Below are 14,917 nucleotides of genomic sequence, written 5' to 3' on the forward strand. Positions count from 1 at the left end.
AAGGCTATATTGAGCAGCATACATTCTTGGTCTTTCCATAACGCCAACGTCACAATGCGGTAGATGCGCAGCTTGCTTACACAGTAATGTAACGACAACACCCATAAAGGCATTATGAGTTTACATACTAGTACTAGTGACCAGAAAATGGGTCTGCTTTATAAAAGGGTGCTTTTGAGTTCCCCACTTCAAGCCCACTTACCACCAATAGTATTTTCTATTCTCAAGCTTCTCCTACCAAGAAATGTTCATGTTTTTGGATCTTCATCGTCCTTACATCGTTATTATCGGACTTATCCTGTTATTGACCAAGTCCGTCTATGGTCAAGTCAGCAATGGTACTGGTCTAGGCGAGTGGCGTGAACGTGCTGTTAGCAACAAATTGTACTGACTCAAAATTTACAGCTACAATCATCTACACAGGTCCTGGCCCTGTAAATGGTGCATGTGGGATTGAATACGGACCAGACGACTTGGTCGCAGGAGTTCCTACTAGTGTGTTCAACTCGTATGTCGTGCACGGCTTTCTACTCAGCTTGAACCTGAACTTGACTTGACATACCGTTCATAGAGGGGAGGTTTGCTCCAAAACGGTAGCAGTAACGTGTAAGCTCTTTGATTACAACTTTCGAATTTTTGGCATTCCTTTCTCACACCTGGCAACATTGTCCTTGATTTAAGATCAAGGAAAGTCTGGCCAATTCCAGGTTGTCGATAGTTGCTCTTCGTGCAACGTTTCTGACATCAGCCTCGCACCTGCGGCATTCGCCAAGTTTTTGCCCGAAGAAGATGGGATAATGATGCAGGTTGATTGGGTGTTTGTAGATTAAACTCGGTTTACTTTTCCTCGAGAATGAAACCCAGGTATAATTGAATGTACAGATATATATGCCAGAGTCTACCTAGTCTAATGGTATTGTGGAGGCGGCTCATACCCCGTCCTTGACCTCATCTCCTCCATCTCTCTCCGTAAATTCTCCAGCTCCCCTCTTAGGTCGGAAGTAACATCCGACGAGCCAGCTTCTGAAGGACCTGAGGCGGGTTTCGAGCCTGTCCGAGTGGTGTCTGCGGTCAGAGTGGTTTTTCGTGGAAGCGGTGCCGCTTCTGAACGAGAGGCATTGTCGTCACCACCATTATCAGTACGTAGACGCAATGGCGCTCGGGATTGGTTCGTACTGGGATTGGGAATTGGAGGATATGTGATACCGTAAGGGATTGTATCTCCCTCAGTAGACGGTGATTGAGTTGACGGAACTGTCTCAGCATGCACTAATGGATATAGGCTGGTATGACTATAGTCGGTATGCTGATTCGGAGCGTAAGTTTGACCCAGGCTGACTGGCTCGATGTGATACTCATCCAAAGGTTCATGCAGGGACTTTCTTTGATTCTTTGACTTGAAAATCATGGCAAAGGCACCGCGGGGTTTCTCATCTGAATGATATTCCCGAATGCCATGCCTTGAACGGCGACGACGATAGAGGAATCCAGCGATGGCAATCAATGCAACCACTGCAACGCCCCCAACCACGCCTCCTACAATCGCCCCGACGTGGGATTTGCTTGAAGCACTCCCAAGAGAAGTGATAGTCTGCTTTTGGAGGCTATGTTACCGGATGATAATCAGCGGAATATAGCTGAAAAACAGTCATCAGCGCTTACTTGAGTGCGAGCAGAGCGAACATGGCCCCTTGAGCAGGACTGCGCAAAAATGAAGATTTATTTTCAGCAAAATAAACACGATTACTTCTGACAACATTCACACCTAGCTGTACCCCCCTGGATGGTTCCGTCACTTGTGTTGTATGTGGTAGGGAAGGGGGCGAAATTCTTTAGATTCGCTGCACTAGAATGTACCATTGACACGAGTGAGTTTCTCGTACTTGTGTCCGTTACCGTTCCAGCGGTGAAGAGAGTCCAATCTATACATAGAAGGATGAGATGTACTTGAGACAAATGAATTGATTTAAGGTCTTACGAGATTTCGCTGTATTAGCTTCATTGCTGTCGAATGGCAAACCAAATGACAGTGCTGGAGATATTTGGATAAGCACAATAGCCTCGAGCAGTGTTGGAAGTCAAACATACCTGACGATGCTTCGCTGGCGTACCATGAAGTTTGCTCCTGGTAAATCTAGAAGGTGAGAAAACATATAACACGTAAATTGACGTTTAATTGGTAAAATATTGGCATAATGCTCACACTATCATCCACGAAATCAAAACCAAAAAGTTTGTCCGGGTAAAGATTGTATATCATAGCCCAAGAATTTGACGACCCATAAGTTGAAGATAGATGTCCGGAAGATCCTGCTATATTTTGCCACTGAGAAACCAGAGAAGAAGCCTGGCTCTAGAACACGGAGATGTCAGAATGACAGCGGAGAAGAACTACACAGGACGTACGGAGTATGAATTGTAGTCGTCGGAATTTCCGAGTGTTTTGCTAATTTCCGCCATAGTACGGATAGCGAGTATGCCTTTAATTGCTAGGTTAGTCATGTTGGCACTGCTCAGACCGTCGGCCGAGATGCTGTATAGCGGATTGAAACCAGGAACAAGGAGGAGAGCAAATACATCGACTTACTAGCCATTCGGCGTTAAGGGATTCTCGGAAATAAGTGTATCTGTCCATGTTTTGAGAGTAGAATACTGCTCAAAGGAGAGAATGTGAGAATTATGAGCAGTTAAACAAACCATCAACGCACGTATTGTGAAATCAACGTCCCATCGCCAGAAAACGTCGCGTAAGCCCACATCATGGAAATCATATCACTGGTGCTTTCCATCGCGGAAAATACAGTTGGATTGGCATTTCCAGTGGCGACCGGGAAGGAATTTCCGAGGTCTCCCGCGGCGAACGACTGAGAGTACAAACCGGATTGTTCTAGTTGCATCAGTGGTTTAAGGAGATATCCAGCCCAAGATGCATTGAGGTAGAGGATGCCCGGGAACGACGCGTACATCGCTTCCACTGGGTTTGTGCGTCTGTATCTTTAGATCAGTACGATGCGCCACTCAGAGTAAAAACGAACGCACTGGGAATTTCCAGTGTCTTTCATAAAAACGAGAATATCTGATGCGTTCAATTTCCCACTGGAGTCTGCGCCGACAGTGACTTCCAGGCCTGCCATGAGCTGTCGGGATGCCAAAGAAACGAGGTCGACATAATTGGAGGAAATCGCGTTTGCATCTGACACAATCTTGCTATCCAGAGTCTTGGAACGTTCGAGCGCATTTGTGGCATCATTCATGAAATTTGCCATCTGAGGAACGCAAATGAAAACGTGGCAAACAATTAAGACGACGATGGCTTACCGCGGTTGCAACATCTGCATATTTGGTTAAGAAGTATGGATGTCTTGTTTGATTCCCAGCCGTGGTGGTATAAATGATATTTCCGTTTCGGACCAGCCCAATTCCCCACACAAGCGGAGCCGATGTGGAGGAGATGGTTCCAAAATCCTTACAGAATGCGAAAACAGGCCAGTTACTGTGGTTCACCACCTTCAATATCGAACCCACAAAAAGAATGAAAATCGAGCACTCACTCGCTTATTTCACGGAAAGTGGTATCTTGAGAATTACCAAGGCTACCATTGTTCAGAAATCGACTGCGAACCACGAGGTCCTCGCCGGTCTGAAAAGTTACACCAGATCCCTGGGGCAGATTGTTGTCAATTCCTGTAATCTTTCGCAACGATGGAGGAATTCCTACCGAATTCGTCACATGGTACACCGTTGCATCCTCCGCTATGTTGTTGGTTTCGGTCATAAACTGGAAGGGGGAGCGTTGAGCTTGATGATAAGTTATGGAGTTGCTCGTCGTCGTGTTCCACTGCACGATGTTCGTAGTGCTGGATGAAGTCCATTCTGCGAAGGATACAGTGAATTTGATCATAGCGACGAGAAAGATTTCGAGCGTACCACCACTGATATCTTCATATACTTGCAGCGAATGGGATTTACCGTCTGTGGATGAGGCTTCGAAATAGACGTAGGTGAAAGGAAAAGACTGAAGGGCCAAATCTGCAGCCTAGAAATAGATTGAAGTTAATAACTGCAGCCAAGGCGCCAGATTGAAGCCATCGCACCTCAATCGGACTGAGGAAAGTAACATTAATATCCATAGCTCCAGCCTGCAGAGAAAGAATAGAACGAGTAGGGGTGATTTGATAGTTCTGTAGCGTTACCGCCTTTGCGGTGGCATTGTTGGCAAGAGTCAAACCTCCATCCTCAACAGCAGAACCCAGCCATTCGTATAGTGTCCCATCTACTCGTAGCAACCCGCTCCAACCCAAGGTCTAACGGGACGATATAAGCAAAATTTGGAGAACATGGCAGGAACGTACGTGGTTCGTCGTCCAAAAACTCGGCCACGTATTGGTGCCACTCGTCGTGGATGTGTGGGACAGGTATGACTGGAAATAAGGGGACCGGACAGCAAGAGGAATGGCGGCAGGTTGAATCGATTGGCATTGGGTCAACAGGAGATACGATGCAAACAGGAAAATTGAAAACATGGCTGGCTAATCCGAAAGTCAACCAGAGAAATGGACCAGCATCCACAGACGGGACGGGAAGTGGAGTTCAGCGTAAAGGGAAACAATAAAGGAGGTAAAAAGGAATGTATAGCAACTGAACTGATATGTACATTGACATTGATCTTGATTATGAGTTTCATCACCCGCGCGCGCGCAGCCTGAAATTGTAAATCAATCCTCTTGCGATACAAGTTACAACCAACCAGTCGAATAGCTTTACTTGTTTATTATCGCCACTTTATTGCAGGATTATATGTTACAACAAGTACTTACAAGTAAACTGGTATGCGAGACCCACTACTCTCCAGAAGCATTCGAAAGGGCATATGTGTCAAACATCCTTACAGGCCAATAACGTGGCACGAATACTTTTTAATTAATCGTTCGTCAAAGGCTTGGTATGATATTCACCTGCGTCCTACTTCGCGGCAACCATCAGGTGCAACACGAATGAAGCACCAGATTGACACCTTTGCGACGAGGTTGGAGAGGAAGGAAACAGGCTTATACATAGAACAGAAAGTAACGGACCGCACGGAGCTCAAGCGCTCAGGACGCACTGTGAAGAATGGAATTAGAACAGCATGGGATACAGCAAACTAGGGGCCGCTAGGCTGCGTCAAAACTCACGCTGCCGAATCACCTGCCATGGTTCGATTTTGCACAGTGTAAGATGTCGAGACCTGAAACAGACGTCTTTTGCGCAAAGGACCGAAGGTCCATTGGAATTTGGAGAGCAGGACGGCTTCTCTGCGTTTTCGTATCAGTTGAGTCAGTACCCTCAGGGAACCCCAAGAATCCGCCCAGAGTCACCGATGACAGGCTGGGACTGAATCGAATTTACGGGGTCGACGACGTCAGGCATCGTCGGTATCTGCATAAAACATAGAGATGATCTAGAGACTAGCGGCGTGGCTAGCTGGTGGCTAGTAGCGGTCAGTCAGGATAGGGTCAAAAGAAAAGCTGGTTGAGGTCTGTTGAGGTTGTCAAAATTTCGTCTGTTACACTATCGCCATTGTCAATGTGAAGGGCCGCTTGGATCGACTTTCAAATGCTGCACCCTGCCCTGACCCTATAAAATGCACTTTGCCAATTGACCTCCTGATAAGCAAGATGCGACGACTTTCATGGTCATGATAAAAAGACCGTCCTAAGTCTTTCTGTGTATGCATATGCAGTTTATATGAGCCTCCACAATGAGTTGATTATAAGTAGACTTGATACCTGAGGCCTGCGGCGGGCAGAGACTTTGTCCTTATTCAAAGCTCTCGAGATGAATCCGACCCTTGCGTTTCCACCGGAATTCGGAATATTGCCTTGGCGATGCATGAAACCTCTTGAGACGCGTATGTCCTTGCGCAGACCCAGGAATACATCGAGTGCCTTGGTGTGTTTCCTGGATTATCAATGTACAACCTTGTATGTATATGAAAGAAATGGAAGAATTGAGCACAGCGATAATTAAAGCGAATGGGCCGCAGAGGTAGGGTAACAAATTGTATATGTTGGTACAAATGAATAGATGATCAGATGCGGGAATGTTAACGTGGGAACGCGCACAAATTGATAAACCGGCATTCACGCCTCTTGCATTCGCTCAACTCCGAGTACAAACTCCTGGATTCGTCGGCTTTCAGTCCCATTTTCTCGGACTTCCATCCTTTCTCTCCTTCGTTTCCTGACTTTTTATTCTTATTATAATCTGCGCTCTCCCAAAAGACATATTGTGTTGTTTCCTCGGCATCATTGACAAGAACCTTACAAGAATCCCAGTATTCAATAATCAGCCAAGTTCTGATTCGCACACCAAGGGACTTCTAACAGCGATACCTTTGGTCGTTCTCCTCCTTCTGCATATTCTATACTTCGAGCCGCAATATCTCGCAATGGGTGCCTGCCTATCTTCAGGAGGAGGAATGGACGTGAGCGACACTGACAAAGCTCTTCATCGTCAGGCGGAGAAAGAGCTGCGAGATGTGAGTACTAGGCGGCGATTACTCGATCCCGGCCAATTGACCGAATAAATTTTCAGCACAAAGCAAAGATGGCGCAACAAGTCAAGGTCACCGTCGTTCAAATAACGCGTAGCTTATTGTCTTTTGACAAGTTCTGTATCCGATAGGTGCTACTACTTGGCTCTGGTGATTCCGGAAAGTCGACGATCCTCAAGGTAGTTGTTCTGTGCTCTATTTGATTAGAGAGAACTCACTATTTCACTACAGCAAATGCGTCTAATTCATAAGGTTCCATTCTCCTCTCAGGAGATAGAATCTTTCCGGCAACTCATCTTTGAAAACCTTACTCGCGGGATGAAATATGTTTTAGATGCTATGGAGGATATGGACTTAAAAGTTTCCGAGGAGAATCTACCCTTCATCGACCTCGTAGAGAATGCCACCGACATACGCGATGGAGAAGCCTTTCCACAAACTTATCATACTCCACTGGCGTCACTTTGGGCAGATCCGAATGTGCAACAAGCATGCGCACGGGGGAATGAAGCTGCATTGCCTGAGAAGTGAGTTGGTTTTGCCTCACATCCAAGTTCTTCCGCTAGAATTGGCTGACCGATATGTTTCTCCGTTCAGCTTATATTATTACTTCTCCGAACTTGACCGACTGTTCGAACCATCATATCAGCCTACGGAACAAGACATCATCCATGCTCGCGCCCGGACGATTGGTATCACGGAAACTACTTTCAATCTGAAGGATCACGAAATGCTTATGGTAGATGTGGGTGGGCAGAAGAGCGAGCGGAGAAAGTGGATACATTGCTTCCAAGACGTCACCAGTATCCTATTTTTGGTGAGCTTGAGTGGGTACGATCAGTGCTTAGTAGAGGATCGAGATGCGGTAAGTGCCTTATGTTTTATTGACAGCTTCACTCATCGTTTCCTAGAACCAAATGCAAGATGCGATGACCATCTGGGACTCGATATGTCACTCACAATGGTTCAAACAAACTTCTATCGTATGTCCACTGTCATGGTTGTTGCCAACTGATGCGGAAACTAGATGTCCCTCAGATTCTGTTTCTCAACAAGAACGATCTTTTTGAGAAGAAGATTCCACATTCAGATATCAAGAATTTCTTCCCGGTGCGTATTCATGTCGATTTCTGATCAACAATGTTTCCGCTGACATTTCTCATCAAGGACTACGACGGCGAATCTGGCGACGTGAAGTCAGGACGAGAGTACTTCAAGAAACGTTTCGGCAAGCTTGCGCAGAAGGCGGACAAGACTAAAGAGCGGGAAATATACATACAGTGCGTGCCTCCAGGTACCTCAATCGTTGTCTGATTCTTCAATTCTTGTGAAGCACCACAACGGCCACAGACACGGCTTTGCTGAGAGTGGTTATGGCTGCAGTCGAAGGTCAGTATTCAAAAATCCATTCTTCGATGATCCTTGCTTACTGATCACTCCTTTCATCTAGAGTGAGTCAATTTCTTTCGCCCTTCATGTTATTTCTGTCCAAGTACAGTCCTTGATATCCGCTGTTCCTCCATTTGTTCCGATCATACACTCAACCATCATCATCACAGCATTGTACTTCGAACAAACCTTGAAACCGCAGCACTCATTTGATTCATTGTTCAAATTTTCTTGCGCTACCTACTACCATCATCTCTTGCTTTCATATATACTCTCATATTTTTCATCATATCTTTAGTCTTCTTGTTTGTGCTCTCTATGCTGCTGTACGCCGTTCCACCTGCGCATGCGTGCGTGACCGTTCTGCCTTGAATGACTGTCACTGCGCCGTTATCGTATATTGGTTTTCTATTTCCTCAAGTCGGGTCTTCCGGGGATGGTTCCTGTCTGTCTATTACAAGCCAATTTTATCCTTTCTCTCCCTTTTCTCGTACGTGCAATTTCCATTTTGAACCAATCAATCTCATGGATTTTCTCCCTTGTTTTTTTTGCTCTCAATCAACGAATCATTCTCTGCCATGCTATCTAATTCGGTCCTTTGTCAACGTCTGGGTCCGCGTGGGATTCTTGTCATTGTTAGTGCGATTGTGAGCAAAAACGTGAGCGTCGTCCTTCAGGTTTGCTGTTGTTCGACAGGTACTAACCCTCGTTGTCGCTTTTAGATCCGGTCGATAATGCTCTAGATCAAATTTGAACCGGCGGGCCTGGTCGGCTAGGACTGGGGAGGGGGGTCATGTATGCTTGAATTTGGCTCGTTTTGAGTCGGTTTGACGATTGCTCTTGCTATGTGTCTTGCTTTTTCATGAAATCATCCACTTTTTACTCGTATTTTGCTATTTTTAATTGGAACCTGAGCCGGAGGCTGGAGGGGGGAAGGAGGGCAACCGCAAAACTCGAATGATGGACTGTCGCAACAGAGGTTCGGGCTGGTTCGGGACGGTATTTCGCTTCGTTTTCTAGTTATCATTTGTACATATATCTTCCCGCAAATCGTGTCCGTGTTATCGCACTTACATATACATATGCCACACATGCTGCGCGCACCGTTGTGCAGCGAAATTTTGTACTGGCCTTACTACTACCTATGTATATACTGAGGTTTCATATGTTTCAGAATCATCCAAGGCTTCTGGGCTGAGGGTCTCAAATTGCTAGGAGACGAAACCCTACGAAACCTCTAGAGGTTTGCCTTGCAATAGAGGGACCTGGGAAGGTCGCCGGTCCCCCTCATCAGACCAGATCAGACCCAGTAATGATTCATTTAGTCTCGTGGGCCAGAATTCAGGGAAGAAAAATTCAGCCACACGCGTTGTTTCTTCCTTTTCTGGGGACATATGGTCTGCTTTGCCATTGCCTTTCTCGAGCTCCCACAGAGCTACATTGGTGTACCGCGGAATTCTGAAAAATCATCCTCTGCGACAGCATCAGTAGTTCGACTATGTGCTCTGGTGCTTTAGCGCCCTCGCAACATCCGAATTAATGTATAGACGTCGCTTCAAGGCTACAACTTGTACCTGGCAAGTCTCGCTATCCAGATATCACTCTGTATATAGTAGCTGCGAGAGCCTCAAATAATCATTTGCATGTATTCTCATCTCATCAAGAACTTGGTCCAAAAGAGATTCGCGGATTACTATTTACAAGTAAACGTTGAACAATCATGCCTCCCGTTAATTCATCCTTGTCATCATCTCTATACTCAAGGTCATCATTCTTCCATCTTGCAATTCTACGCCGATGGGACATTCTAGTGGTATCCCTCTTCCCATCCTTCTGACCAACAGTGCCGCGAAGAGCCTGAGATGGAGAAGAGTCAGAGAGAGAGGGAAAAGCAGATACATTTTGAGTAGGTCGAACATAACATCGGTCATCCAAAGGAAGGGTCTGGAAAGGGTTCAGGAAAATTCACAGAAAGGTTAGAAACGAATTCAGATAATAAAACGTACTGTCTAAAGAGAGATTTCTCGTCTAGATTTCTAGTATCTTATATAGCTGCAATGCTTGCAGTGGTTGGCGGGCCTGCGGCCTAATGTACATAGTTGTGACAAATTTCGCTCTCTGTCTAAAAAAGCAGCCGTGTTCATGCCATGCGCGCAGTGCATTGGCCCACAATCCATGTACTTTGAGACTCAAAAAGGACAGACTGGGGAAAGGGTTGAATAGCGTTACATTTCTGCTCAGTACTGGTATCTATCTATGTAGTACCGTCTCCGTTGTCTAGAGTAAGGGCGTGAATGAACATACATATAAGTATTCTGCCCTTTTATTTGTCGACTCACTTTGTACTTTTGGTGAACTCGGTGAGACTCGGTGTTAGTGGAAACCAGCTCGGCACGCAGTTCGGCGTAATGATGTCGTCGATGCAGTGATGCAGATCAGATCTTCAAAAATTGATTCCACACACGTGTTGGGTGGATTATTTTGCGACGTTCGTCCTGCGTTCAACGCTAAATTTTATCACCCATTCCTCTCTGACTGACGGACTAGACCAATGCAAGCGCTTACCCTCTATATGATGTGGACAACCTGGCTGATGGTTAGCAGTATCTGTCTAGACCACTACCATCACGGATGTCATTCGGTCCTGTCAGTATTTGGCGATCTGTCCTCATAAAATAGGGCGCAGAATATATCAGGTGCATACATTAAGCATTCGTCGATATTCCTTAGAGCCTCTCATACGCCAACAAACTCTCCAACGTTCATGCTTTTCCAATTACACAGAAGTTGTCCTCGGGAGAACCGGAAAAGTTATGCAGGGGGAATTGGACAACATTGAGACGAAACTGTGAGTTACTTACTGGCATGAGATCCTATCCAATCTCTCAAATCCTCTTCTGAAGTCAAACAGACATTTATCTTCACCTAATTGCTTTTAGTGCGTTGAGCTCGCTGCTTACTTTAGGTCGTTTCCTAATCTTGGGAAAGCGTTTCTTTGCTACGACCATGTCCTCACATTCGGTAAGTAATTATCTGAAGATTTTAGCATTGGTAATGTCAGTTAGACCTCACACTCATTCAGAGACCGAAGTTACATTAATTTGGAAACGACCCAACACATTGAGCAGCTATTTGTTCTTCCTCAATAGATACTTTTCGTTGATAGGAAATATTGTCATAATCCTTTCCATCTTCTTCTCGACGGTAAGTCTGAACCTCACATTCCCTGAAAATGATGAACCTGAACTTCTGAACAGCGGTAATTTTTATGTCACCGATGCTATCAATAGTGGAAGACTCACTTCTGTTTAGTTGCGCCGTTTGGAATATAGTTCAGGAGCTCTTTCACGCTCTTGTGGGTCTGATGATAGCTAGTAAGATCACAATTAACACCTTGATCCTTGAGCTCATTTTTCCTAAAAGCGTTCCTCACACTGCGAATATATGCACTTTACGGATGCAACAGACGACTCTTGATTTTGCTATCTAGCCTCATACTCATAGGCATTGCCTTAGCCATAGTACGAATCAGTTTCTCTGCAAGTTTCAACATCATCATTTTCAAGTTCGCAAATAGGTGACGGATTTGTTAGCCTCCTCAACCCCAATTCCTACGTCAACACCGTTGGACGGCTGTCACGATATACTGGCTTTGAAAGAGTAGGCATAATTATTACACGTCTTGACACATGTTTTTTAAGTTCTACATTTTCTCTTAGTGCTGCTCGTAGGTGTTTTGAGCCTGCCCATTTCGAATGGAAATGATAATTCGTACCAGTGGTCGCTGTTGGCTGGGAGGCTCTCCTTCTGTATGATCTATTGCTATTTGGAATGACGCTCGCGAAGGCGTACCAGGCCCGGTATCAACTGGGTCCTCGACATATTCGAGGGATGTCTCTAATCTCTGTAATCATAAGGGATGGTAAGGATTCTCTTTCTCGTCCAGCTGATTTTCATTCTGATCGACGGAGAATACATTAGGAACGATTTACTTTGCGTAAGTCTTATGCAATTGCGTTGGCTCATTCAAAATTAACAGATACGTTCTTTGCGGCAGTATAATGTCACTGGTTAATTTCGTCAATGTATTCACGTTCTATGTAAGTTCATCGTGTTCATTCACCACTGCTGCTGTACAGATAAATCATCCGCTAGGTGACTGGGGTATGTAATGTTTGCTGGTGATGTTTATTTTACTTCAAGATCTTTGATTCGCAGAACTATTTACTCAGAGCGGCCTTCTCCCCAATCACGAGCTGGTGTGTAGAAACAGTTCACATGTAATGCAAAAAAACGCAAGTTTCAACTGAAAACTTTCCGCTTCAGCCTGTCCGTCACGATAATGTCCAGACTGATGTTACACCTTCACAAAATCGGGACTCAAGGAATCTACGCCGACCACGCGAAGACGATTGGACCGATTAGTAGGGATCAAGAAGAATATGGCAGTATGTTCATCTTTCGATCGCAATTCCAGTTGTTCATTCTTCTTGCCGTAGTGACTTTTACGACTCTTTGGTCTAATTCGGACCCCAGTGCGACTGATTCGTCTGGGGTGGGTGACCTCTCTGCTTTTGAACAGGGAAGTTCATCGGGTTTACAGATCCGAAGCTGACCACACAACTATATATATACCCGCCTCGATGAACATCACATTCTCTAACTCTGGATGTACTCTACTAATACAATACTATTGATTTAGATGCTTTGTTCGAATGTTGAATGCGGGTACATGAACCGCAGATAAGGGGAAACGATAGTATTGATTACGAGTACGTATTAGCGTCCGTGGCACAGTGCTGTCGCGACATGAAATATATAATTCAGGACAAGGCATATCAGTATCCACCAGCAGGAGGATATCCTCTACCACCGGCACCATAACCTTTCCGATCGTAAAGCTGCGCTCCACTAACACCGCCGACCAGGGATGCTGTTTTGTTGTTACTAAAACCTGGTGGAGGCGCATAACCACCGTAGTTACTTCCAACATCTTCTTCTGAGTAGTCTCCTCGAGAAGGGTATCCAGCAGATCCTGATAATAATGGATCCTTAACTTCCCAAACAGCTGCTTTCGAGCCGACAGAGAATTCAAGATCCTCGCGCTGGTTATAATGGTTTGGCTCAGAACGATGATCAAATAGTAAACGATTATGCAACGTACAGTTATACTATCCCAGTACTTGTAAACCATCATTATGGCCAATAGTACACAAAGCTCTTGGAAGAAGAGGCCGTCAAGGTAATGTTCGATAGCGTTGCATATAGTGTCACTGAAAGCGAACAAGAGCACCATGCCGATAACCCAAAATCTGAAAATGTCAAGTATTAAGCGAATTCTGTCTGATCAACTTTTTACTCACGCTGCACCAAAAACAATGTCACCGATGGGCCATCGATCTTCCAGAGTACGGAATACCAGAATGAGTTGAGAGACGATATAGACAGCGACGCAAACTATCGGCCAGATAAGATATACGATCCAGAGAGCAATAGGTTTCGAGTAGGAAAACGAAGCAAATTGTTTGAAAGTGGCGATGCCGACAAAGAAACCAATGCCCCAGACAACAAAGCAGGATATGCGAAGAAGCCAGAGGGACAATGGTGTGCCGTCCTCAGCAAATTGAAAGCCGACAAATGCGTTTATAAGAAGACAGCAATACGCGGATGCGATTAGGCCTGTGTAGATGGCGGCAAACCACTAGTAAAAGTGAGCCAGAGCTGATCAAGAGAGTGAGTCGACGCACTGGGTACGCGGCATTCGCGGTGGGTATGATTCCAGAGTCCAAGAACATAGCTAGCAATGAGATTACTAGATACATGTAAAACAGCATGATGATCTCCTTCCGACCGACTGCGGTGTATTTGCTTCGTATGTGAAGAATCATTATGATGGTCATGATAATGGCAGCGATGTGAACGAAACATGTTGCTAAAAACACAAGAGATTAATTAACACAAGCGAAGAGGGATGACAGGTTGGTACTAACAAGGTTGGAAGATTAATGTGCCTCCAACGTCGACATTTCTGCTGTAGCAGGTCGGCTCAATACCTTGGTCTGTTCCAACGAGAGGACATATCACCAGAGCCGCTGTTTCGCATACAGAGTCGAATGAACCAAACTTGATTCCCATTCCTCAATGGCCGAGATAGGGAGAGATAGTGGATTAAAGTATTGAGAAACTAAGAGAAAGATTTTAGGCGAGACAAAGCTCAACGTAAGAGTTGCCCGCGAGACAGAGGGTATGTAGGAGGGTTGTCGTCGTTGCTAACAGTGAGAGAAATGATGGAATGTCACAGGTGCGTGACAATCGTCCCACTTGGCCAGCTGTACAGACTGAGAAAGTGACAACATGAACTCTATGAACCAAATATTCGTCCATTCAGTGAATCTTTGTCCGTCTCAGAAATAGCCAAAAATTCTTCTCGTTCGATCCATAATTCCATATCAACAGAGCGAATACTTCCGGGTTCCGCTGATACGGCGGTGAGGTCCTAGGGAGGCTATTATCTGGATTCTCCAGGAATCAGATCAGAATTACTCTTAGGTATGACAACACAGGCGATCTGAGTCTGCTACATGAAGAGAACTTCAAGTTTTCTAGGCTGTAGCTGGAATGCCACGAACACGCCTAAGTGCTGCATCACGATCCAAACATGGATTCCCGCCTTGGCCGACCATATTTGCGAGATATTCGGATTCCATCCATCTTTTCGACGTAATGTCCTGTCCTGGGTTCATTTATGTCTTTGTCTTTCATGATAATGAGGCACTGTCCGAACCATGGTAACTTTTACGCAGCAGGTGATATACCAATGGTTCGGTATGTACGGTCTTCAGGATACGAGAGACGGTTGAATACTAATCTGCAGTAACTTAGTACCGCAACTCGCCATACAAATGGCAATTAGGTCTGAAGGAACACCTCGGAAGTAATCCTCCCTGTCATATTGATTTTCTATACAACTGATGAATGTATATGACTTTATGT

The 14,917-nt window shown here is 45.2% G+C and overlaps 6 protein-coding genes across 6 annotated transcripts; 3 read left to right on the forward strand and 3 right to left on the reverse strand.

Annotated features, from left to right (window-relative positions):
- Positions 1-244: 244 nt before the first annotated feature.
- Positions 245-830, forward strand: C8R40DRAFT_1165047 (uncharacterized protein; the record flags this gene model as incomplete). Its single annotated transcript, XM_046230619.1, has 4 exons — positions 245-359; positions 406-508; positions 572-606; positions 682-830. 4 exons carry the CDS (start codon positions 245-247, stop codon positions 828-830), a joined length of 402 nt encoding a protein of 133 aa, XP_046092726.1.
- Positions 831-1,705: 875 nt separating this feature from the next.
- Positions 1,706-4,678, reverse strand: C8R40DRAFT_56711 (uncharacterized protein). The gene is made up of 13 exons (XM_046235476.1): positions 4,353-4,678; positions 4,095-4,304; positions 3,719-4,036; positions 3,552-3,661; positions 3,319-3,493; positions 3,040-3,266; positions 2,709-2,988; positions 2,588-2,652; positions 2,407-2,533; positions 2,204-2,353; positions 2,089-2,134; positions 1,979-2,032; positions 1,706-1,922 (listed from the first exon to the last, which is right to left on the reverse strand). The coding sequence occupies exons 1-13, from the start codon at positions 4,521-4,523 to the stop codon at positions 1,744-1,746; spliced, it is 2,112 nt and encodes a 703-aa protein (XP_046092727.1). The 5' UTR covers positions 4,524-4,678; the 3' UTR covers positions 1,706-1,743.
- Positions 4,679-6,338: 1,660 nt separating this feature from the next.
- C8R40DRAFT_56273 (heterotrimeric G-protein alpha subunit, GPA2-like protein) lies at positions 6,339-8,358 on the forward strand. The gene is made up of 10 exons (XM_046235469.1): positions 6,339-6,520; positions 6,577-6,606; positions 6,667-6,714; positions 6,767-7,062; positions 7,133-7,400; positions 7,447-7,518; positions 7,574-7,645; positions 7,703-7,829; positions 7,886-7,928; positions 8,095-8,358. Exons 1-10 carry the CDS (start codon positions 6,431-6,433, stop codon positions 8,135-8,137), a joined length of 1,089 nt encoding a protein of 362 aa, XP_046092728.1. The 5' UTR covers positions 6,339-6,430; the 3' UTR covers positions 8,138-8,358.
- A 792-nt stretch (positions 8,359-9,150) lies between these two features.
- Positions 9,151-9,825, reverse strand: C8R40DRAFT_1065267 (uncharacterized protein; the record flags this gene model as incomplete). The annotated part of the gene is made up of 3 exons (XM_046225644.1): positions 9,151-9,382; positions 9,499-9,527; positions 9,763-9,825. The coding sequence occupies 3 exons, from the start codon at positions 9,823-9,825 to the stop codon at positions 9,151-9,153; spliced, it is 324 nt and encodes a 107-aa protein (XP_046092729.1).
- A 551-nt stretch (positions 9,826-10,376) lies between these two features.
- Positions 10,377-12,626, forward strand: C8R40DRAFT_1261970 (uncharacterized protein). The gene is made up of 18 exons (XM_046233840.1): positions 10,377-10,412; positions 10,472-10,477; positions 10,529-10,620; positions 10,709-10,772; positions 10,828-10,862; positions 10,913-10,945; positions 11,007-11,128; positions 11,235-11,298; positions 11,348-11,445; positions 11,502-11,584; positions 11,644-11,651; positions 11,703-11,846; positions 11,906-11,921; positions 11,982-12,024; positions 12,080-12,088; positions 12,143-12,183; positions 12,251-12,372; positions 12,424-12,626. Exons 4-18 carry the CDS (start codon positions 10,738-10,740, stop codon positions 12,537-12,539), a joined length of 969 nt encoding a protein of 322 aa, XP_046092730.1. The 5' UTR covers positions 10,377-10,412; positions 10,472-10,477; positions 10,529-10,620; positions 10,709-10,737; the 3' UTR covers positions 12,540-12,626.
- A 1-nt stretch (position 12,627) lies between these two features.
- C8R40DRAFT_1079133 (chitin synthase III catalytic subunit-domain-containing protein) lies at positions 12,628-14,290 on the reverse strand. The gene is made up of 5 exons (XM_046227032.1): positions 13,915-14,290; positions 13,672-13,856; positions 13,288-13,625; positions 13,089-13,236; positions 12,628-13,029 (listed from the first exon to the last, which is right to left on the reverse strand). Exons 1-5 carry the CDS (start codon positions 14,057-14,059, stop codon positions 12,763-12,765), a joined length of 1,083 nt encoding a protein of 360 aa, XP_046092731.1. The 5' UTR covers positions 14,060-14,290; the 3' UTR covers positions 12,628-12,762.
- Between the last annotated feature and the right edge of the window lie 627 nt (positions 14,291-14,917).

Source organism: Lentinula edodes (assembly GCF_021015755.1).
Source record: "Lentinula edodes strain Le(Bin) 0899 ss11 chromosome Unknown C8R40scaffold_1, whole genome shotgun sequence".
Lineage (NCBI taxonomy): Eukaryota > Fungi > Basidiomycota > Agaricomycetes > Agaricales > Omphalotaceae > Lentinula > Lentinula edodes.

Coding starts and splice junctions, on each gene's coding strand:
- C8R40DRAFT_1261970 (XM_046233840.1), top strand. CDS start 10,738: ATGCAGGGGGAATTGGACAACATTGAGACGAAACT. Junction 10,773..10,827: donor GACAACATTGAGACGAAACT/GTGAGTTACTTA, acceptor CCTCTTCTGAAG/TCAAACAGACATTTATCTTC. Junction 11,446..11,501: donor TAGGCATTGCCTTAGCCATA/GTACGAATCAGT, acceptor GTTCGCAAATAG/GTGACGGATTTGTTAGCCTC.
- C8R40DRAFT_1079133 (XM_046227032.1), bottom strand. CDS start 14,059: ATGGGAATCAAGTTTGGTTCATTCGACTCTGTATGCGAAACAGCGGCT. Junction 13,237..13,287: donor GACATTGTTTTTGGTGCAGC/GTGAGTAAAAAG, acceptor TGACATTTTCAG/ATTTTGGGTTATCGGCATGG. Junction 13,030..13,088: donor AGTACTGGGATAGTATAACT/GTACGTTGCATA, acceptor CATTATAACCAG/CGCGAGGATCTTGAATTCTC.
- C8R40DRAFT_56711 (XM_046235476.1), bottom strand. CDS start 4,523: ATGTTTTCAATTTTCCTGTTTGCATCGTATCTCCTGTTGACCCAATGC. Junction 2,033..2,088: donor CGCCAGCGAAGCATCGTCAG/GTATGTTTGACT, acceptor AAATATCTCCAG/CACTGTCATTTGGTTTGCCA. Junction 1,923..1,978: donor AGCTAATACAGCGAAATCTC/GTAAGACCTTAA, acceptor TTCTATGTATAG/ATTGGACTCTCTTCACCGCT.
- C8R40DRAFT_56273 (XM_046235469.1), top strand. CDS start 6,431: ATGGGTGCCTGCCTATCTTCAGGAGGAGGAATGGACGTGAGCGACACT. Junction 7,401..7,446: donor TAGTAGAGGATCGAGATGCG/GTAAGTGCCTTA, acceptor ATCGTTTCCTAG/AACCAAATGCAAGATGCGAT. Junction 7,830..7,885: donor CATACAGTGCGTGCCTCCAG/GTACCTCAATCG, acceptor CAACGGCCACAG/ACACGGCTTTGCTGAGAGTG.